Here is a 23,612-nt window from a genome sequence, read left to right on the forward strand (position 1 = left end):
TGAATTTTTCTGCATCATTTTTGGACAGAAAGTTTCTGATTTTTGTAATGTTCTATAGATGGAAAAAAGCTGTCCTTGAAACAGTCTTGATATGTTCGTCAAAAGAGAGATCAGGGTCCAGAGTAATGCCAAGGTCCTTCACAGTTTTATTTGAAAAGACTGTACAACCATCAAGATTAATTGTCAGATCCAACAAAAGATCTCTTAGTTTCTTGGGACCTAGAACTAGCATCTATGTTTTGTTCGAGTTTAAAAGTAAAACATTTGCCTCCATCCACTTCCTTATGTCTGAAACACAGGCTTCCAGGGAGGGCAATTTTGTGGATTCACCATGTTTCATCTAAATGTACAGCTGTGTATCGTACGCATAGCAGTGAAAGTTAACATTCTGTTTCCGAATGACATCACCAAGAGGTAAAATATATACAGTATAGTGAAAACAATAGTGGTCCTAAAACGGAACCTTGAGGAACACCGAAACTTACAGTTGATTTGTCAGAGGACAAACCATCCACAGAGACAAACTGATATCTTTCCGACAGATAAGACCTAAACCAGGGCAGAACTTGTCCGTGTAGACCAATTTGGGTTTTCAATCTCTCCAAAAGAATGTGGTGATCGATGGTATCAAAAGCAACACTAAGGTCTAGGAGCATGAGGACAGATGCAGAGCCTTGGTCTGACACCATTAAAAGGTAATTTACCACCTTCATGAGTAAAGTCTCAGTACTATGATGGGGTCTAAAACCAGACTGAAGCATTTCGTATACATATTTTGTCTTCAGGAAGGTAGTGAGTTGCTGCGCAAATATTTTTCCGAACATTTTTGAGAGGAATGGGAGATTTGATATAGGCCGATAGTTTTTAAAATATTTTCTGGGTCAAGGTTTGGCTTTTTCAAGAGAGGCTTTATTACTGCCACTTTTAGTGAGTTTGGTACACATCCGGTGGATAGAGAGCCGTTTATTATGTTCAACATAGGAGGCCCAAGCACAGGAAGCAGCTCTTTCAGTAGTTTAGTTGGAATAGGGTCCAGTATGCAGCTAGAAGGTTTAGAGTCCAAGACTATTTTCATCAATGTGTCAAGAGATATAGTATTAAAAAACTTTAGTTTCTCCCTTGATACTAGGTCCTGACAGTGTTGTGCAGACTCAGGACAACTGAGCTTTGGAGAAATACGCAGATTTAAAGAGGAGTCCGTAATTTGCTTTCTAATGATCATGATCTTTTCATCAAAGAAGTTCATGAATTTATCACTGCTGACATGCAAAGCCATCCTCTCTTGGGGAATGCTGCTTTTTAGTTAGCTTTGCGACAGTATCAAAATACATTTAGGATTGGTCTTATTCTCCTCAATTAAGTTGGAAAAATAGGATGATTGAGCAGCAGTGAGGGCTCTTCGATACTGCACGGTACTGTCTTTCCAAGCTAATCGGAAGATTTCCAGTTTGGTGTAGTGCCATTTCCGTTCCAATTTTCTGGAAGCTTGCTTTAGGGCTCTGTTTCTTATGACAAATGTTTTTTGTTTTTAGGGGTGCGACTGCATCTAGGGTATTACGCAAGGTTAAATTAAGTTCCTCAGTTAGGTGGTTAACTGATTTTTGTCCTCTGACATCCTTGGGTAGGCAGAGGGAGTCTGGAAGGGCATCTAGGAATCTTTGCGTTGTCCGAGAATTTATAGCACGGCTTTTGATGACCCTTGGTTGGGGTCTGAGCAGATTATTTGTTGCGATTGCAAATGTAATTAAATTGTGGTCCGATAGTCCAGGATTATGAGGAAAACATTAAGATCCACAATATTTATTCTACGGGACACAACTAGGTCCAGAGTATGACTGTGGCAGTGAGTAGGTCCAGAAGCATGTTGGACAAAACCCACTGAGTCGATGATGGCTCCGAAAGCCTTTTGGAGTGGGTCTGAGGACTTTTCCATGTGAATATTAAAGTCACCAAAAATGTGAATATTATCTGCCATGACTACAAGGTCCAATAGGAATTCAGGGAACTCATTGAGGAACGCTGTATACGGCCCAGGAGGCCTGTAAACAGTAGCTATAAAAAGTGATTGAGTAGTGTCGTGATGTGTTTTGTCCTTTATATTTATTTTAATCCCAGCCTTCATCCCCGCAAGAGGCCTTTTGCCTTCTAGTAGGCAATCATTGTAAATAAGAATATGTTCTTAACGGACTTGCCTAGTTAAATAAAGGTTCAATACGAATACAAAACCTCAACAACTACCGGTTCCCAATTTCTCAACCAGCAATGGTATTTATTGAGATCTGAACAGAACATAAAACAAAAGGAAGACAGCACTGAGTTTGTTTATTTCATAAACATTGTTAATTTATTTCTTAATAGGCCTACATATTCCACATAGTTGATTTATACAATATATTCAGGCTGATAATTTAATGACAGTGGAAAGAGACATGTAGCTAATCGAGTAGAATTAATTGGTTGATCGACACCAGTCCTGAGAGCAGAGGCTATCAGCTCCGACAGTTACATGGACTGATAATTTTCCTTTTGCTGTAACATGCGGCAGTAACTCTGACAATACATAGGCTACCTTCATCTCCTCTCCACAGCCATTACTGACATATGTCAATGGTAAGCCTATACGTTCTCCGCTATTTCTATCACACTCCTCTTATCTGCTGTTTCACGAGTCTATCAGCCTGATATGCAGTACCAGTCAAAAGTTTGGACACACCTACTCATTCAAAGATTTTCTTTATCTTTACTATTTGAAGACATCAAAACTATGAAATAACACATATGGAATCATGTAGTAACCAAATAAGTGTTAAACAAATCAAAATATATTTGATATTCTTCAAAGTAGCCTCCCTTTGCCTTGATGACAGCTTTGCACACTCTTGGCATTCTCTCGATCAGCTTCATGAGGTAGTCACCTGGAATGCATTTCAATTAACAGGTGTGCCTTGTTAAGTTCATTTTTAGAATTTCTTKTCTTTTTAATGCATTTGAGGCCAATCAGTAGCCCTAGATGGTAAAAGACTAAATCCATATTATGGCAAGAATACGCAAAAAGCAGCTGCGCTGTTGTAGGCACGTTATTGGGGACATGAGCAGAACTCCGGAAGGGGAAAATGGAGTCCCTAGAGAAAGCAAGTACAAGATGAGTGTCAGGGGTGGAGCGGCAGTATTATCATAAGGAGATGTGTACTTGGAAAACGGAGAAGGAATGGAGGGGAAAAGAGAGGGAGAACATGTCTAAGAGGGTGAGAGAAGAAGAGGGTGAGCTTGAGTCAGATAAAAATGGTGGGAAAAGGAAGATGGGTTGTCAAAGAGGAATGGTAGAAAGTGTAAGCAGAGGGAGCTGAAGACAGGAGGAAAAATGGAAGTGAATGAGGGTGAAGTATCGGAGGTGGTAGGTGCGGTAAAGTTATCGGAGACCGAGGTATGCACCGAGGATCAGGATGAACAAGAGTCCGTGACAGTAGGAGTGAAGTTTATGGAAAAAGTGGACTCTTGCCTTTTGGCCGATCCATTTGTGGATTCACGGTGGGTAAAAAAAAGAGTTGGGACATGTGGAATCAGTGAGGGTAACTAGAAGTGGTCTAGTGATAATTGTTTGTGTTTCTGTTGGGCAGAGGAAGAATGCGCTCGAGGGAAAATGAATGGGGGCAAGAAAAGTTAATTGTTTCGTTCTCAAGAAAAGGGCACCAATGAATGGAGTGATAACTGGGGTAGCAGTAGATATAAACGTTGACCAGCTGAGTGCAAAGATTCCTGGTGTATGTGATACTCGTTGTTTGATGCGATGCAGACAGGGTGGCGAGAGTGGGGAAACAGAAGAGTCATTGTTCTTTTGAGTTTTGAAGATAAGTCTTTGCCTGACAATGTGAAGTTAGGATATATAAGTTATCCTGTACAAGCGTATGTGCTGAATATATGAAGATGTTACAGGTGTCAAGCTTATGGGCATGTGGCAGCAGTGTGTTGGAGGGAGGGTCCAAGGTGTTTGAAATCTGCAGAAGGGCATGAGACAAAGGAATGTGTAGTATTGGGGAAAGTAGTGGAATGTGTTAATTGTAGGGGTGCCCATGGAGCTGGGGATCAGAAACCTGCAAGAGAGGCAGGTTGAGGTTTCCAGGGTTAGAGTAGTGCAGAAGTTGTCATATGCTGAGGCAGTGAAGAAAGTAGAGGAACATAGGTTAAGGGGGAGGAGTGGTGAGAGTAGTAGAGATATACCAGTACAGAGGGATAGGCCAAAAAGTAAAATAAGTTTCAGTAAGATTGGATTTTTAGCATTTATAGCAATGGTTATTAATTGTACTGCAGGGATGGATCGGAAGTCTCAGAAAATTGAGGTTGTGGTGGCATCTGCAGAGAGGTATTTGGGTGTACGAGACTTAGAGTTACAGGATGTGTTAAGTGAAGATGTCCCATCCTTTCAGGGTGATGGCATAAGGTAGGAATAAATACATTTAATTAGTGGAGTAGGGGGGGTGTTAATTTTATTTGATATAATTTTGAAATTAGTGAGTATAGTGTTAGATGGTAGGGTATTTGTTTAGTAAATTTTTCTTGTTCAAGTAAAGTATAAGGTACTCCAGTCTAGTAGGTGGCAGTAATGCAACAAATTGTATGCCAACCGCCGTTAAACCTCATAGAAGAAAAAAAATTGCAAAGAAACAACAGTCCATCATTACTCTAAGATATGGTCGGTCATTCAGGAAAATTTCAAGAACTTTGAAAAAGTTTATTCAAGTGCAGTTGCAAAAAAAATCAAGCACTATGATGAAACTGGCTCTCATGAGGACCGCCACAGGAAAGGAAGACCAAGAGTTACTTCTGCTGCAGAGGATAAGTTCATTAGTTACCAGCCTCAGAAATGACATAAATTCTTCAGAGTTCAAACAACAGACATCTCAACATCAACTGTTCAGAGGAGACTGCGTGAATCAGGCCTTCATGGTCGATATTGCTGCAAAGAACCCACTACTAAAGGACACCAATTAGAAGAGAACTGGCTTTGGCCAAGAAACACGAGCAATTGACATTAGACCAGTGGAAATTTGTCCTTTGGTCTGGATTCCAAATATGAGATTTTTTGGATCCAACCACCATGTCTTTGTGAGACGCAGAGTAGTTGAACAGATGATCTCCGCATGTGTGGTTCCCACCGTGAAGCATGGAGGAGGAGGTGTTATGGTGCTTTGCTGGTGACGCTGTCAGTGATTTATTTAGAATTCAAGGCACACTTAACCAGCATGGCTACAACAGCATTATCCAGCGATACGCCATCACATCTGGTTTGCGCTTAGTGGGACTATCATGTTTTTCAACAGGACAGTGACCCAACACACCTCCAGGCTGTGTAAGGGCTATTTGACTAAGAAGGAGAGTGATGAGTGCTGCATCAGATGACCTGGCCTCCACAATCACCTGACCTCAACCCAATAGAGATGGTTTGGGATGAATTAGACTACAGATTGAAGGAAAAGTAGCCAACAAGTACTCAGCATAAGACTGTTGGAAAAGCATTCCACGTGAAGCTGGTTGAGAGAATGCCAAGTGTGCAAAGTTGTTATCAAACTTTTGGCTGGTACTGTATGTTTACCACAAGTGAAGTAAATCCCAATGTTTGAGGTGATAAAATGACTGCTCTAGATGCCAGCTGCCAATAAATTACACAACCAGAATATGTCTGGATGTAGGGTATGAAAGAGTACATACTGTATCCTAATGAAGTAGCACCCAATTTGACTAATGAAAATCATTACTAACTACAGCGGTACTCCCCAAGATTCAGTCAATGCATATGTTGGCATATGAAATATCAAGAATGTCACTCCACTCCACTCACTCCAAAGGAACAGCAGACCACTGTCAAACACGAGGGGTAATTCACAGTAATTTTAACTCTACTAATCACTGTGCCCACAGCAAAGGCCACTGGGAAAAGTCATTACTGCACATCACTTCAACACTTGTAAAGATTCTATGAAATTATTTGAACTGTTTTACTACTTGTGTCTGTCCCTTAAATAAATGCTATATATTCGTATCATTTTGATTTTGATCACAAGAAAAACAGCAGGGTCACATACCAGTAGTGGTACTGGTTTCGATATAATCATGCAAAACAGTATTTTCTCATTATGGCCCAAATCCAACATTGTGGTCACGGTGTCAGAAACCTTTTTTCCATAACTTGTAGTGCATAAAAAGCTAAGAGGGTTATAACCACAGTCACAAAAGAGTCCCACTACTGGACAGACGCCCCGGGATTCAGGGGACCGTCTTAATCCCGATGGTTACTGACCGACTTTGGCTCTAGCCCCACCGAGCTACAATGCGCAAACCAGAGCACCAACCTCGCTAACCTGTTAAAAACTTGAATAATGTCAGTTATAAACATATGTCATAATTGGCCACAGGACTGGTTCTTACATCTTGTGGATGTAACAATGTTTGAACCGACGTCAAGCAAACTAGAGGTCAAATCAAGTGCACAGCCATCTACAGTCTCTGGTACAACATAGCAGCTTTTGGGAAGATACTGTGTAACTAACCAAGGTAGTCGGTCTCTAAAAATCAGTTAGCTGTCTTATGATTATGAAATTAGAACGAGGTAAGTTTAACTCCTCGATTTTCTTTAAATAATTCACAAATGTACACTGGTTAAGCAACCAACAATATTAATCTACACACATCTGTTACATTAACAGTATTAATGATGAAAATGGCTAAATGTATCATTCTAAACTAGTGGTCAGAAACAACCTAATCAACCCCTTGGGTGTTGGTGTTACTTTATTGATGAGTGGAACTGTGACGCTGACTCAACACCCTTTGTTGGGCACGCAGCCCCATGATGATACTGCAGCTATGAAACAACTCAATCATCACTCAGCAACTCTCACAACAGAGAATCCTATTATCCTTGCTGTAAGGTTTCTAACAATAATGCAAGGCACCATTTTAACCAATAGGGCAGTTCAACCAGTTCTACCATGAGGCTAAACAATGGTGAGTGTAAAAACAGACTCATAAGTCAAGTGCTAGTCAGTTGAGCTGTGTGTGTGGGTATGCTACTACCTGTACTATGAATGACTTGGAAGAGCTTATGAAAAACCAAAGCAATTAACTTAAAATCAGTGAAGTGATGCTCAGTGAGTTACCGAAGGGTGGTAACATTGGTTTGTTGTGCCACCCTTGAATGTGCCTTCTATTTAGACACAGAAACATCTGTTGCGAGGTGAGCAGTGCAAACAGTCTCGTTCTCCTCCTTGTCTTGTGATCGATCGTCCTCTCTCATCATCCCCCCCCTCGCACACAGCTCCTAGCCTGTGCATCCATTGATCTGGCTGCTCTGACATCACATGACTGAGCACTGCTCTGCTGCTCCAGCCCCAGAGGCGCCTGGGAGATTCAGGGATTCCAGGTCAAAGTTCAGGCCAGGTGGCTGATGGGGGGGGAAACAGAGTGGGTTTCATTTGATTTGAATTCATTCTGTATAGCACATTTAGATAGTTTATTTTACCAGATGGACCCTGTCCAAGGAGGGAAACGTACTATGCAGCTGCAATAACAAAAAGTTGGTAGATGAAGGAGAAAGAGAGAGCAAGTGAGAGGAGAAACATACCGATTCACCAGCCAGCTCTTTGGGTGGTTGGCCCAGGTCTTGTAGCTGAAAATTCAGACAATAACTCAATCAATATCCATGCATAGCAAACCATCAGTCAGTATGAATGACAACCAACAATTCATGCAGGTAAGAAACAGTCCTCTTTGTCTCACCTGCTGCATGAGTTCCAGAATGCTCTCAAAGCGATTCTCCCCATCCCTTCCACTTCGCTCTCCCTCCTTCTCAAACTGGCTGCAGATCTCTCCCATGACCTTGTGCTGCTGTTCGTAGCGCTGGAACTGATCTGGCGGGAGGAACTGACGATTGCTGTTCAGCCACTCAGGATACTGCATGAGGAATGAATAACAGTCAGTTATCCAGTTAGAAAGTTGTGTAAAGGGCATACAAGGGAAAGATCTATAAAAATAGGAATCAACATCTGCTAGTGGCTTGTTAACTATATACATTTTTAGGGAAAACCCAAACATATGGACAGAAAAAACACTAACCTTCTCAGTGATCTCTTTGAGAGATGGGTAGAGCACTTCCTTGGAGAGTAGATTCTGCATGATGGACTGCATAATCGGCAAGATGTTTCCATCTTCCCCGCCCCCCTGTCCACCCTCATCCAATCCCAGCCCTTCCAGAGTCTTTGCTAGATCCTCTCCAGCCAAACCTGCACTCTGATGAATAAAAACAAGAGAAAATTCTGAAATGCATCGAAGGCCAAAGAAACAGACATTCTGCCAATGGTCCAAAGTTTCAATATTTTCAGAACATTGTCCAAGGGTGGTGACAACCAAACCTTCCATAACTTCAAAAAAAAAAAATACAATCTGAACTACCTGTAAGTTGTCTGCATTTTTCGCCAATCCACTGAGGGTATCTTTGAGACAGGAAGTGAATTCCTGTTGGGAGGCTACATCAGTACCTGTTCAAAAGGAGGACAGTTTGAATGAATTTTTTCCCTGCAAAACACAGCGCAAAAAATACTGAGATGAAAACCCKCCCCAGCTCAAATCAATTATCAAATCAAATTTTATTTGTCAGATGTCCCGAATACAACAGGTGTAGACTTTACCATGAAATCACAGGAGGTTGTGGCACCTTAATTGGGGAGGACGGGCTTGTGTTAATAGCTAGAGTGGAATGGTATCAAATACATCAAACATTGGGTGACAGGTAGCCTAGCGGTAAAGAGTGTTGGGCCAGTAATTGGAAGGTCGCTGGTTCAAATCCCCGAGCCGACTAGGTGAAAAATCTGCAGATGTGCCCTTGAACAAGGCACTTAACGTCAATTGCTCCTGTAAGTCGCTCTGGATAAGAGCGTCTGCTAAATGACTAAAAGGTTACCAGGTGTTTGATGACATTTTATTCACTTTGCTCATTATATTATAAGCCAGCCTCCTGTGCGTGAAGCGCTTACTTTCCCAACAATGCAGAGCTAAATTAGCAAAAAAATTAAGGAAATAATAACACACTAAAATGAGACTATTTACAAAGAGTACCGGTACTGAGAACAATGTGCAGAGGTACGAGGTAGTACATTGACAGGCACAAAAGAACAGAACTGAAAATATGTGGATGCTTACCAACTTTCCCTGCTGCCTCTGACAATTTGTGAAAGTGTTGCAGCAGCTCAGGTTCTTCCTGTGCGAGTTCAGTCATGGCTTTCTCCCACTCCTCCTTCGCCTGAGAGGCCATCTCCCCTTCAAACAGAGCCTCAAAGAACTGACTGTCTTCCAGTAGAGGGGGCTAGAGAGAGATGTGCATCAACAAGTAAACAAACTGTTAAATTGATCTTCCTCCATATACAGACAGAAATGGAAAGGGTTGGCAGACTTGAGACACTGAAAGATAACGTCTGTACCACAATCTGAACACTAAAAACTACAGCTTCTTATATGCAAGCTCCAGGCAATTGGTTAAGTTAAGGGACATTCTAGAAACCAGGGAAAAGATTCACTCACTTTCTCCTCACTGCCCTTGGCTGACGGGGGAGCCGCGGCAGCAGCAGGAACTGGGGCTGGGGGTGCCGGGTTTGTCTTTTCAAAGTCATCGAGTGCACCTTTAGTAGAGGAAAGTCAGTAAAAGCTGAAATGCAGTGGCACAGATAGCAGCATTTCACAGGAGCAGGTGGAAGCATGGTCAAGGCAAGGTGAAGGGATTGAGCAGGTAGTTAGAGGTCAAAGTTAACTCTTCAAAGTCTGGGTCAATGTGCAATTCAGTCATGCATTAGTTGATTATCAGTATGATGAGGTCACTACTTCTACTTTAGAAACCATTACCATCTATGATGTTGGGAGTACAACTTCACCGAACTACTTGAAATATTAAAAACGACAGATTATGATCATCTCCATTAAATTCCTGCTATCAAGATAATAGTAGTCTGGTAGGCCATAGTTAATAATACTGTAATGAAACAGCAGGGAGCAGGTCTCGAACCCTCGACCTTCTATCCCGAAGTCCAGCGCGCTATCGACTGTGCAGCAAAAGCTTGCTCAAGCGGCAGAGTCGATATCCGCGCCTCTAAACCCAGGGTCGTTACAATACACAAGTGACATTGACTACTAGTACGCAATACTATTATGAATTTAAATCGGCAGGCCAGTTGACAGAAACAATAACAGATAGGTCTGTAAATCCAGATCTCACTAACTGTCTCACTAGCGCTTCATCCATTAAAAAAATGATATACATTTCAAGAGCAGTTTAGCTTGTTAACACATTATGTTACATTTTTGTCAAATCGGCGTCAAAGTTGACGACGAAAATGATATTATAGCTATACATCCCCACTGAGCCATCTGCTGCAGCGTTGTAATGCTAATGGTGACCTTTATGTAAACAGCAAAAGCAGGAAATTTTGTAAGAGAATGCCTGACTTTGGTTTTGGACTTGCCAGGCAGGACCAACCACATTCCACCAACTAGGCTAAACTAGCTAACGTTAACTCGCTAACAAGGCGCGTTGCTCCGCTGCGCCAGGTTTGACACAATTCTTTGTATGAATTAATGTATTGGCAGGATTAATGACAATCACACTTCACTCGGGAGTAATGTCAAATCTTACTGTCCAATAACTCGTCCAGTTCTGTGTCTTGTTCGGCTAACGTTTCCGCGGATTCTGACGCCATTTTCTCTCTCCAAACAAATTTACTGTAGACGCAGTAAAATGACGTATGCGTATCAAATCGACGCGGAATGTGCGTCACTCTGGGATGGATTTCTTCACAGATTATTTATTATATTGACCAGATACTCAAGTGGCCGCTCTAACGAATCTTCTTCATCGATGAGGTTAACGATAACTAACTGCACATATGGAGCTAATAGGGCAGATTTGTTGCCACTCAAGACCGTTTTGCATGGCTGATTGGGCTGCACAACGAGTTCAATGTTGACAACTGTAGCATTTTTGCTAAACCGAACTATTTTCCTAACCTTAATCTCGTTCTCCTAACCTGCCATGTTAATTATCCTAACCTGCCACGTTAATTATCCTAACCTGCTACGCATTTTAGCTACGCCGAACCCTTTTCCTAACCTTAACCTCATTCTCCTAACCTGCTGTGTTAATTCTCCTAACCTGCTACACATTTTAGCTAAGCCTAACCCTTTCCCAACCTTAACCTCATTCTCCTAACCTGCTGTGTTAATTCTCCTAACCCTCTATGTTAGTTAGCTTAACCTGCTATGTAAACATTAAGCTGACCCGCTGTGCAGCTGGCTATGGCCAGTATAACCAATAATGAAGCGCTGATGTTACACCCATCTCCGTTGATCCACTCAATTATTTTTGCAACGTCCACTTTCAGACTCAAAGTATGCAGTTACACATGGCACAAGATCCCAGAGATGTTTGGCACTAGCAATGAGAATACATTTATTCAAAAATGGAAGTCAGTCGTTGGGAGGCAAGATCAGGTGGGACCATTCTAGCCGATGAGAGGGCTGTGTGAACAACTGTGTGAACAACAGGCACAACTCCGATATCTACTGAAAAAATATATAAACGCAACATGTAAAGTGTTGGTCCCATGTTTCATGAGCTGAAATAAAAGATCCCAGAGATGTTTCATATGCACAAAAAGTTAATCTTTTTTTTTTCAATTGACTGATTTCCTTCTATGAACTGTTGCATGTTGAGTTTATATTTTTGTTCAGTATATTTTGTTCTCAAAGTTACCGGGATAGACAGTTGGCAACTCTAGTGTGAGATGTAGAAATATTCTGTCAATTTCCATAAACCATTATTGATTACAGAGGAAATTATTTATATATCTACATTTAAATTAAATGACAACCAGCAGCAAGTTGGAATATCCATTTCAATGCAGTTTGAAGAAAGGTGTCCATCCAAGGAGAGGAGCTTAAAATGGTGTCGCTTGATAGGGCAAGAACAAGATGTTGTATGTTAGAAGAAGTACAATATTATCATAAGGAGACATATACAGMTGAAGTGGGAAGTTTACATACACCTTAGCCAAATACATTTAAACTCAGTTTTTCACAATTCCTGACATTTAATCCTAGTAAAAATTCCCTGTTTTAGGTCAGTTAGGATCACCACTTTATTTTAAGAATGTGAAACGTCAGAATAATAGTAGAGATAACGATTTATTTCAGCTTTTATTTATTTCATCACATTCTCAGTGGGTCAGAAGTTTACATACACTCAATTAGTATTTAGTAGCATTGCCTTTAAATTGTTTAATTTGGGTCAAACGTTACAGGTAGCCTTCCACAAGCTTCCCACAATAAGTTGGGTGAATTTTGGCCCATTCCTCCTGACAGAGCTGGTGTAACTGAGTCAGGTGTGTAGGCTTCCTTGCTCGCACACACTTTTTCAGTTCTGCCCACAAATTTCTATAGGATTGAGGTCAGAGCTTTGTGATGGCCACTCCAATACCTTGACTTTGTTGTCCTTAAGCCATTTTGCCACAACTTTGGAAGCAAGCTTGGGGTCATTGTTCATTTTGAAGACCCATTTGCTTCCAAGCTTTAACTTCCTGACTGATGTCTTGAGATGTTGCTTCAATATATCCACATCATTTTCCTGCCTCATGATGCCATCTATTTTGTGAAGTGCACCAGTCCCTCCTGCAGAAAAGCACCGCCACAACATGATGCTGCCACCCCTGTGCTTCACGGTTGGGACGGTGTTCCCTCGGCTTGCAAGCCTCCCCCTTTTTCCTCCAAACATAATGATGGTCATTATGGCCAAACAGTTCTATTTTTGTTTCATCAGACCAGAGGACATTTCTCCAAAAAGTACGATCTTTATGTGCAGTTACAAACCGTAGTCTGGCTTTTTTTATGGCGGTTTTGGAGCAGTGGCTTTCATCTTGCTGAGCGGCCTTTCAGGTTATGTTGATATAGGACTCGTTTTACTGTGGATATAGATACTTTTGTACCTGTTTCCTCCAGCATCTTCACAAGGTCCTTTGCTGTTGTTCTGGGATTGATTTGCACTTTTCGCACCAAAGTACGTTCATATCTAGGAGACAGAATGCGTCTCCTTCCTGAGCGGTATGACGGCTGTTTATACTTGCGTACTATGTTTGTACAGATGAATGTGGTACCTTCAGGTGTTTGGAAATTGCTCCCAAGGATGAACCAGACTTGTGGAGGTCTACAATTTTTTTCTGAGGTCTTGGCTGTTTTATTTTGATTTTCCCATGATGTCAAGCAAAGAGGCACTGAGTTTGAAGGTAGGCCTTGAAATACATCCACAGGTACACCTCCAATTGACTCAAATTATGTCTATCAGAAGCTTCTAAACCCATGACATCATTTTCTGGAATTTTCCAAGCTGTTAAAGGCACAGTCAACTTTGTGTATGTAATCTTCTGACCCACTGGAATTGTGATACAATGAATTATAAGTGAAATAATCCGTCTGTAAACAATTGTTGGAAAAATTACTTGTTTCATGCACGAAGTAGGTGTCCTAACCAACTTGCCAAAACCATAGCTTGTTAACAAAAAATTTGTGGAGGGATTGAAAAACTAGTTTTAATGACTCCAACCTAAGTGTATGTAAACTTCCGACTTCAACTGTACATGTACTTGGAATACGGAGGCGGAATTAAGGGGAAAAGAGAGGCAGAGGTCTAAGATAGAGAGGGAGGGGGAAGACGGTGAGATTGAGTCTGGTAAAAATGGTGAAAAAATGGAGATGCTTTGTCGAAGAAGAATGGTAGAAAGTGTAGGTAGTGAGCCGTATGCTGAATCGAGGTCTGGAGGAGAAATGGAAGTGATGAGAACAAATTATCGGAGGTGGCAGGTGTGGTGAAGTCCTCGGAGCCCGAGGCTTGCACCGGTGGTCAGGAAAAGATGATTCTGTAATGGTAGGAGTGACATTTTTGGAGAAAGTGGGCCTATGCCTTTTGGCTGATCCATTTGTGGTTTCAGGGTACGTGGAAACGGAGTTGGGTGCTGTGAAATCGATGAAGGTAACTCGAAGTGGTCTTGTGATAATTGTTTGTGGTTCTGCTGGTCAGAAGGAGCAGGCACTTCGCCCCAAATGAATTAGGACAAGAGATGTGACTTTTTTTCCTCTCAAGAAAAGGTTGCCATTGAAAGGAGTAGTGGCCAGCGGTAAATGTGAAAGTGGACCAACTGAATGGAAAGATTCCCTGTGTTTGTGAAGCTCGTCATTTGGTGCAACGCAGACAGGATGGTGTGAGTGGATGAAGAGAAGAGTCATTGTCTGTTCTTTTGAGTTTTGATGTTGAGTCTCTGTACGATAAAGTGATGTTAGGATATTTCAGTTATCCCGTACGAGCTTATGTGCCGAATACATTACATTGTCACCGGTGTCAAGCTTATGGGCATGTGGCAGCAGGCTGACCTCGGTTGTCAGGTGAACAGTGTTTCCTCCGACACATTGGTGCGGCTGGCTTCCGGGTTAAGGGGGCGGGTGTTAAGAAGTGCGGTTTGACAGGTCATGTTTCAGAGGACGACCTTCACCTCCCGAGCCCGTTGGGGAGTTGCAGCAATGAGACAAGATCAAAATTGGGGAGAAAAAGAGGGGTAAAATAAACAATAAAAATAAAAAGGGGGAGGGATCCTGAGAGGATTCATGTGAGTAGTAGATCTGTATCAGTACAGAGGGATAGGCCAACGAGTGATATATGCTTCTGTAAGATTGGCTTTTTGGCATTCATAGCAATGGTTATCAACTGTACTGCAGAGATTAAATGTAAGTTGCAGAAAATAGAGGTTGTGGTTGCAGCTGCAGAGAAGTATTTGGGTGTGACGTCAGAAGAGTTACAGGGTGTGTTGAGTGGTGATGTCCCGTCCTTTCAGCCTGTTGGCCTGAGGTAGGACTAGATAGGTTTAAATTATTGTGGAGTAGGGTAACGAGTGTAGAGTTAGCTTTTGTTTTTGGTCATTTGTGGATTCATTTTCCATTTTTTTCAAGCAAATTATAAGGGAGTTATACTCCAGTTTAGTTGGTGGTGGTAATGCAACATTTATTGGATGGCAGCCGCCATTAAGCCTCATCGAAGAAGAAGTTGCCGGGATGTCATGTGTCCTACTTATATCAGTACACTCGTAACAACCTAAGCATTACGAAACTTCTATTTGATTAAGTAAGCCACAAGTAGCATTTTGTGATACAAAAATAAAAAGGAAGGGGGAAAATAAAAAATTGCACCACCAAATAACCCTACACCTATATACCACTATTTAATATAAAAAAAACACAACTTTGACCCTAATTGATCCTACACCAGGCCAACGGCCTGGGAGGACAAAATTATTTTGTTCAACACACCTTCTGCAGTAAAAGATTGTACACCCAATTACTTCTCTGCAGCTGCCACCACAACATCTATTTTCTGTGATTTACGTTCCATTTCTGCGGTACAGTTGATAAACATGTCAATGAATGCTAAGAAGCCAACCTTACTGAAGCACAAATTCTATCACTGTATTGGCTTAGGCCTACTACTCACCCTTGACCCATCATCCTCTACTCTCTCCACTGCCTCAGCATACAACACCTGTTCTACTCTGACCCTGGCAACCTCAACCTGTCTCTCTTGCACTGGACACTTCTGATCCCCAGCAACATGGGCATCCGCACCTCTCTGATTCAGAGGGGTTGGGTCAAATTCAGATGACACGTTTTGATTGAATGCATTCAGTTGTGCAACTGACTAGTGCTGCATTCACGTGCTAGTCAGAACTCTGAAATTTCCAACATGCTAGCTGGTTGTAGTTATACACGTGATGCGTTCAACTAATCAGCAAGTCTTACATTTCTGAGTTTCCTTGTTCCGACTAGGATGTGGACGCGGCATAGGTATCCCCCTTCCCCCTCAATTGACACACAGTTTTTCCCACTGATACTACACATTCCTTTGTCTCATGCCCTCCTGCACACTTCTCACATCTCAGAATCACCCTCCTACCCACTGCTGCAACATGACCATAAGCTTGGCATCTGAAACACCTTAGTGGGTTCGGCACAAAAGCTCTCTCGGGATAACTGACATATTCTAACATGACTTTGTCAGGTGAAACTCAAAAGGACCGACAGTAATTATTATAATACAAAAAGCTATGTTAAATAACATTAAAATGTGGCACTTAATTCATTAGTCGTATGGCGACAGTTTCATCATGCTCGCCACCGGGTCTGCATTGCACCAAACAGCGGGCGTCACAGACTCAGGGAATCTTCCATTTCAATTGCTCCGCCTAAACAATTAACATCACCCCAGTTATCACTCAATTCGAAGGAGCCCTGCTCTAGAGAGCAAGGCAAGTCACAGGTCTTGTCCCGGGGCATGTGACTCTTTTGAGGAAGTGTATACTGGCTACGGCGTTACAATGTGCAGGGATACTGGAGTAATAGATGTAGATACATATGTATAGGGGTAAGGTGAGTAGGCATCAGGATATATGATAAACAGTAGCAGCAGCGTAAATATTGATTGTATGTGATTGTGTGTGCGTGTATGAAAAGACAGTATAAATGTGTCTGCATTCTACTCTGTGTGTGTTGGAGTGTCAAATCAAATCATATTTTATTTGTCACATGCGCCAAATACAACAGGTGTAGACCTTACAGGGAAATGCTTACTTACAAGCTGTCACGCCCTGGCCATAGAGAGGCTTTTATTCTCTATTTTGGTTAGGGCAGGGTGTGACTAGGGTGGGCATTCTAGTTTCTTTATTTCTATGTTTTCTATTTCTTTGTGTTTGGCCGGGTGTGGTTCTCAATCAGAGGCAGCTGTCTATCGTTGTCTCTGATTGAGAACCAAACTTAGGTATCCCTTTTTTCCACCTGTCTTGGTGGAACATAGCCTTAAGCGTCACGGAATGTTTTTTTATTGTTTTGTTGGCGACATCTACTATTAAAAGTATGTACGCTCACCACGCTGCACCTTGGTCCTCTTCTTACGATAGCCGTGACACAAGCCCTTAACCAACAATGCAGTTTTAAGAAAAATACCAAGAAAAAAAGAAATAAAATGAACAAATAATTTAAGAGCAGCAGTAAAATAACAATAGCGAGGCTATATACAGGGGGTACCGGTACAGAGTCAATGTGCGGGGGCACTGGTTAGTTGGTGTAATTGAGGTAATATGTACATGTAGGTAGAGTTACTAAAGTGACTATACATAGATATTTAACATTGAGAAGCAGCAGCGTATAAGAGAGGGGGGGATGCAAATAGTCTGAGTAGCCATTTGATTATGTGTTCTTATGGCTTGGGGGTAGAAGCTGTTTAGAAGCCTCTTGGACCTAGACTTGGCGCTCCGGTATCGCTTGCTGTGCGGTAGCAGAGAGAACAGTCTATGATAGAGTCTTTGATAATTTTTAGGGCCTTCCTCTGACACCACCTGCTATAGAGGTCCTGGACGACAGGAAGCTTGGCCCCAGTGATATACTGGGCCGTATGCACTACCCTCTGTAGTGCCTTGCGGTCGGAGGCTGAGCAGTTGCTATAGCCAGGCAGGGATGCAACCCGTCAGGATGCTCTCGATGGTGCAGCTGTAAAACCTTTGTCGTACCCTCTTCACGACTGTCTTGGTGTGCTTGGACCATGTTAGTTTGTTGGTGATGAGGACACCAAGGAACTTGAAGCTCTCAACCTGCTCCACTACAGCCCCGTCGATGAGAATGGGAGTGTGCTCGGTCCTCCTTTTCCTGTAGTCCACAATAATCTCCTTTGTCTTGATCACGTTGAGGGAGAGGTTGTTGTCCTTGCACCACACGGTCAGGTCTCTGACCTCCCTATAGGCTGTCTCATTGTTTGGGGTATGTACGTACGGTCACTGTGGGGATGACGTCCTCGATGCACTTGTTCATAAAACCAGTGACTGATGCGGTGTACTCCTCAATGCCATCTGAAGAATCCCGGAACATATTCCAGTCTGTGCTAGCAAAACAGTCCTGTAGTTTAGCATCTGCTTCATCTGACCACTTTTTTGTAGACCGAGTCACTGGTGCTTCCTCCTTTAGTTTTTGCTTGTAAGCATGAATCAGGAGGATAAAATTATGGTCAGATTTGCCAAATGGAGGGCGAGGGAGAGCTTTGTACGCGTCTCTGTGTGTGGAGTAAAGGTGGTCTAGAATTTTTTCCCTTCTGGTTGCACATTTAACATGCTGATAGAAATTAGGTAAAACTGATTTAAGTTTCCCTGCATTAAAGTCCCCGGCCACTAGGACTGTTGCCTCTGGATGAGCGTTTCCTGTTTGTTTATGACGGTATACAGCTCATTGAGTGCGGTTTTAGAGCCAATATCGGTGTCTTACCAGCGGCTGTATGTTCTTAATATCGTCGTTCAGCCACAGCTCAGTGAAACATAAGATATGACAGTTTTTAATGTCCCAAGTGGATGTGACACCTACTCCCGTTGCCTGCTGCACTGCTGTTTGGATTCCACCTGGCGATCTGTTCACTGTCTGCCCTGGCCTGTCTCCCCCTGTCTGGTATAGGTACCCCACCACACTCCCCCCATCTCTCCCGAGCTTTCGCTCGCATCCAGCACACACGCACTGTTGTGATGAGTGACTCTGAACTTACAATGGCTAGCCCCAAGTCATTATATATATWTTTTTTTCTTGTGCATTTTGCTATTTTGCTATTTGCCTCATGACTCCTGCTTTCTTTGTTGACTATGAACTTTCTTGTTTACCCAACCATGGGACAGACTATGTTTATTCCAACATTCGGGACACTGACTATCTATTGGTTACACAGACTTTTGGCCTCCCATCCTATTCTAACCACCTCTCGCCGGCTTTGTATTCGTGTTACCTGATGAAATTGCTGTATAATATGATCTTGTTGCCATCTAATGCACATTCAGATGTCATAAATCCGCACTACAGAGCTCTCCCTGTATTCTGCAGTGCCTTGATTGTATTACTGCTGATGATATCTAGAAATGTGCATGTACACCCTGGCTCATTTACTGTTGCTAGCCCCAATTCTGACTTGTGCTCTGACATCTGCTTCACTGATTTCTGCTCTCGTAAAAGCCTGGGTTTTCTGCACGTTAAACACTGGACTTATTACCTAAAATGGATCAAATGAAGGTGTTGGTTCACAGCTTCAATCCAGATGTGTTGGTCATTGCTGAAACGTGGTTAAGGAAGAGTGTTTTGAATACTGATGTTAACATTTCTTGTTATAACCTTTTTCGGCAAGACAGATCTTTCAAAGGTGGGGGAGTGGCAATCTTCACCAAGGATCATCTTCAGTGTTCGGTTGTCTCTACCAAGTCTGTCCCCCAAAAATTTGATTTGCTGGTTCTAAGCATTAAACTTTAAAATAGCTCTTTGTTGACTGTTACTGGCTGCTATCGTCCTCCATCAGCACTGGCCTGTGCACAACCTGCCCTAAGCTCTCTCCTGGACCCTTACACTAAATCTAAATTTGTCCTGCTAGGTGACCTAAACTGGGACATACTTAAACCACCTGACCAAGTCCTAAAGCAATGGGACTCCCTACATTTTTTTCAGATTATTACCAATCCCACAAGGTATGACTCCAAACACTCAGAAAGGGCTACTGTCCTCAATGTTACCCTCACAAATAATCCTGATAGCTATCAGTCTGGTGTTTTCTGTAATTACCTTAGTGATCACTGTTTTACAGCTTGTGTTCATAATGGCTGCTCAGTGAAACGACATGTCCTGATTTGTCATAAACGCTTGCTAAAAAACTTTCATGAGCAAGCCTTCCTTCATGAACTGGTCTCTGTAAAATGGTATAGAATCAGCTTGATCCCCTATGTCGAAGACGCTTGGACCTTATTTTTTGATATTTTCAGTGGTATTGGTCAAAAACACGCCCCCATAAATAAAATGAGAATTAAAAACAGGTTCAGCCCCTGGTTCGACCGTTATCTTGCAGATTTATTCCACCTCAAGAATTGCATTTGGCGAAAGGCTCGGCACACGCATACTCAGGCTGACTGGCTCTCGTTCAGGCAAATGAGAAATAAGTGCACTCAGACCATCCAGAAGGCCAAAGTTAGTTAGTTTAAGGAGCAGTTCTCTCTCTTTGGGTCTAACCCCAAGAAGTTCTGGAAAACGGTTAAAGACCTGGAGAAAAAACCCTCCTCCTCACAGCAGCCCATGTCCCTTAATGTTGATGATGCGGATGTTACTGACAAGAAGCACATGGCTGAGCTCTTTAATCACCACTTCATTAAGTCAGGATTCCTATTTGACTCAGCCATGACCGTCCTTGCTCCATACCAATATTCTTCTGCATCATTCCCACCCCTTCTTAATGCGACTACCCGACACTTCTCCCTCTTTTTCCCCTGCCCCGCTACAATTTTCTCCCTGCAGGCGGTCACTGAGTCAGAGGTGCTAAAGAGCTCCTGAAACTTGACCCAAAAAACATCTGGGGCAGATGGTTGAGACCCTTTCTTCTTTAAGGTTCTTCAGCTCGGGCCAATACCTGCCAGTCTGCAGCGAGATATCAACCCAGAGCATATAGGACTGCTTTTTCACTACACATCACCGGATTTTTTTTTTTCTTCTTTCATCACCGGATTTCAGGCGGGCTCTGGACATTTCACCTTGATTTCGCAGCTAGCTAGCTGCAAACCGTGTGTCTATTGGCTTACGTCGATCCCGGAGCAAAGCGTAATTTATTCCGGAGCTAGCTGAGGAGCTCCATCAGCCATTCCTGGGCTACAGTCACCTATCGGACCCGTTTTTTTTTGTTTTTTTTTGTGTTGCTGCAGATACGGAGCCCCACCGGGCCTTACGACGACTGCCGACGTTATTGCCCGAGGAGTTATCCAACTGGCACCCCCGTCCCGACGTTCCTGAACGCTCATCTGGGCCCGCTAATCGTAGCTGTCTTTATCGGCTGCTATCTGAATAAGTATATCGGACAATTATTATTATTATTTATTTTTTTTATTTTTTCTTGGGCCACTATATCTATTTTGCCAATTTGGATTGATCCCCTCTACACACGGAACCCCACTACCTACCGACGGAACGCACGAGTATCTACAATTAGACCTCCTCCATCCTATGCATATTGCTACCGATAGCCTCTACCCGGCCTACTGTCTGGATCGCCGTGACCCCAACCAACCTCTACTCACTGGCCCTTATTGATCACTCGATTAAGCATGCCTCTCCTTAATAGTAAATTGCCTTGTCCATTTGTTTCGGTTATGTTTATTGGCTTATTTCACTGTAGAGACTCTAGCCCTGCTCACTATACCATATTCCAAACCTCTCAGTTCCACCACCCACATATGCGATGACATCACCTGGTTTCAATTGATGTTTCTAGAGACAATATCTCTCTCATCTCACTCAATACCTAGGTTTACCTCCACTGTATTCACATCCTACCATACCTTTGTCTGTACTTATTCCTTTAAGCTATTTTATCGCCCCAGAAAACTTCCTTTTACTCTCTGCTCTAGTAGCTCTAGGACCAATTCTCATGCTTTTAGCCGTACCCTTATCCTACTTCCTCCTCTGTTCCTCTGGTGATGTAGAGGTGAATCCAGGCCCTGCAGTACCTAGCTCCACTCCTATTCCCCAGAGCGCTCTCTTTGATTGACTTCTGTAACCGTAATAGCCTTGGCTTCATGTAGTTAACATTAGAAGCCTCCTCCCTAAGTTTGTTTTGTCACTGCTTTAGCACACTCTGCAACCCGGATGTTTTGCCGTGTCTGAATCCTGGCTTAGAAAGACCACCAAAAATTCAGACATATTCTACCCCAATTACAAGATTTTCAACAAGTTAGAACGGCCAAAGGGGCGGTGTTGCAATCTACTGCAAAGATTGCCTGCAGAGTTCTGTTTTACTATCCAGGTCTGTTCCCCAAACAATTTGAACTTCTACTTTTAAAAATCCACCTCTCTAAAAACAAGCTCTTCACCGTTGTCGCCCTGCTATAGACCACCCTCTGCCCCCAGCTGTGCTCTGGACACTATATGTGAACTGATTGCCCCCATCTATCTTCAGAGCTCGTGCTGCTAGGCGACCTAAATTGGAACATGCTCAACACCCCAGCCACCCTACAATCTAAGCTTGATGCCCTCAATCTACACAAATTATCAATGAACCTACCAGGTACCACCCCAATTCCGTAAATACGGGTACCCTCATAGATATCATTCTAACAAACTTGCCCTCCAAATACACCTCTGCTGTTTTCAACCAGAATCTCAGCGATCACTGCCTCATTGCCTGCATCCGTAATGGGTCAGCGGTCAAACGACCTCCACTCATCACTGTCAAACGCTCCCTGAACACTTCAGCGAGCAGGCCTTTCTAATCGACCTGGCCGGGGATCCTGAGAGGATATTGATCTCATCCCGTCAGTAGAGGATGCCTGGACATTTTTTTAAATGCCTTCCTCACCATCTTAAATAAAGCATGCCCATTCAAGAAATTTAGAACAGAACAGATATAGCCCTTGGTTCTCTCCTGACCTGACTGCCCTTACCAACAGAAAAACATCCTATGGCGTTCTGCATTAGCATCGAACAGCCCCCGTGATATGCAACTTTTCAGGGAAGCCGAAACCAATATACACAGGCAGTTAGAACAGCCAAGGCTAGCTTTTTCAAGCAGAAATTTGCTTCCTGCAACACAAATTCAAAAAGTTCTGGGACACCGTAAAGTCCATGGAGAGATAAGAAACCTCCTCCCAGCTTCCAACCGCTCTGAAGATAGGAAACCACTGTCACCACCGACAAATCCACTATAATTGAGAATTTCATAAGCATTTTTCTACGGCTGGCCATGCTTTCCACCTGGCTACCCCTACCCCGGACAACAGCACTGCCCTCCCCTCTGCTACTCGCCCAAGCCTTCCCCATTTCTCTTTCTCCCAAATACAGTCAGCTGATGTTCTAAAAGAGCTGCAAAATCTGACCCTTACAAATCAGCCGGGCTAGATCATCTGACCCTTTCTTTCTAAAACTATCTGCTGAAATTGTGGCACCCCTATTACTAGCCTCTTCAACCTCTCTTTCGTGTAGTCTGAGATTCCCAAAGATTGGAAAGCAGCTGCGGTTATCCCCTCTTCAAAGGGGGGGCACTCTTGACCCTAACAGCTACAGACCTATATCTATCCTACCCTGCCTTTCTAAGGTCTTTCAAAGCCAAGTCAACAAACAGATTACCGACCATTTCGAATCCCACCATACCTTCTCCGCTATACAATCTGGTTTCAGAGCTGGTCATGGTGCACCTCAGCCACGCTCAAGTCATAAACGATATCTTAACGCCATCGATAGGAAACAATACTGTGCAGCCGTATTCATTGACCTGGCCAAGGCTTTTGACTCTGCAATCCCACATTCCTCATCGCAGACTCGACAGCCTTGGTTCTCTAATGATTGCCCGCCTGGTTCACCAACTACTTCTCTGATCGAGTTCAGTGTGTCAAATCGGAGTCTTGTGTCCGGGCCTCTGGCAGTCTCTATGGGGGTGCACAGGGTCAATTCTTGGACCGACTCTCTTCTCTGTATACATCAAGATGTCGCTC

At 42.9% G+C, this 23,612-nt stretch overlaps 1 protein-coding gene across 1 annotated transcript; it reads right to left on the bottom strand.

The window, feature by feature from the left end:
- Positions 1 to 2,305: 2,305 nt before the first annotated feature.
- On the bottom strand, positions 2,306 to 10,783 carry LOC111956681 (peroxisomal biogenesis factor 19). The gene is made up of 8 exons (XM_023977217.2): positions 10,676 to 10,783; positions 9,571 to 9,668; positions 9,193 to 9,355; positions 8,446 to 8,531; positions 8,110 to 8,283; positions 7,774 to 7,947; positions 7,619 to 7,663; positions 2,306 to 7,438 (listed from the first exon to the last, which is right to left on the bottom strand). Exons 1-8 carry the CDS (start codon positions 10,737 to 10,739, stop codon positions 7,352 to 7,354), a joined length of 891 nt encoding a protein of 296 aa, XP_023832985.1. The 5' UTR covers positions 10,740 to 10,783; the 3' UTR covers positions 2,306 to 7,351.
- Between the last annotated feature and the right edge of the window lie 12,829 nt (positions 10,784 to 23,612).

This window comes from Salvelinus sp. IW2-2015, linkage group LG32, assembly GCF_002910315.2.
Source record: "Salvelinus sp. IW2-2015 linkage group LG32, ASM291031v2, whole genome shotgun sequence".
NCBI classification, from domain to species: Eukaryota; Metazoa; Chordata; class Actinopteri; order Salmoniformes; family Salmonidae; genus Salvelinus; species Salvelinus sp. IW2-2015.

Excerpts from the sequence above, each read along its gene's own strand:
- LOC111956681 (XM_023977217.2), bottom strand. The coding sequence starts at position 10,739 with ATGGCGTCAGAATCCGCGGAAACGTTAGCCGAACAAGACACAGAACTG. Across the intron at positions 9,669-10,675 it reads ACTGGACGAGTTATTGGACA|GTGCACTCGATGACTTTGAA; the intron begins GTAAGATTTGAC and ends CCTCTACTAAAG. Across the intron at positions 8,532-9,192 it reads AGAGGCAGCAGGGAAAGTTG|GTACTGATGTAGCCTCCCAA; the intron begins GTAAGCATCCAC and ends CCTTTTGAACAG.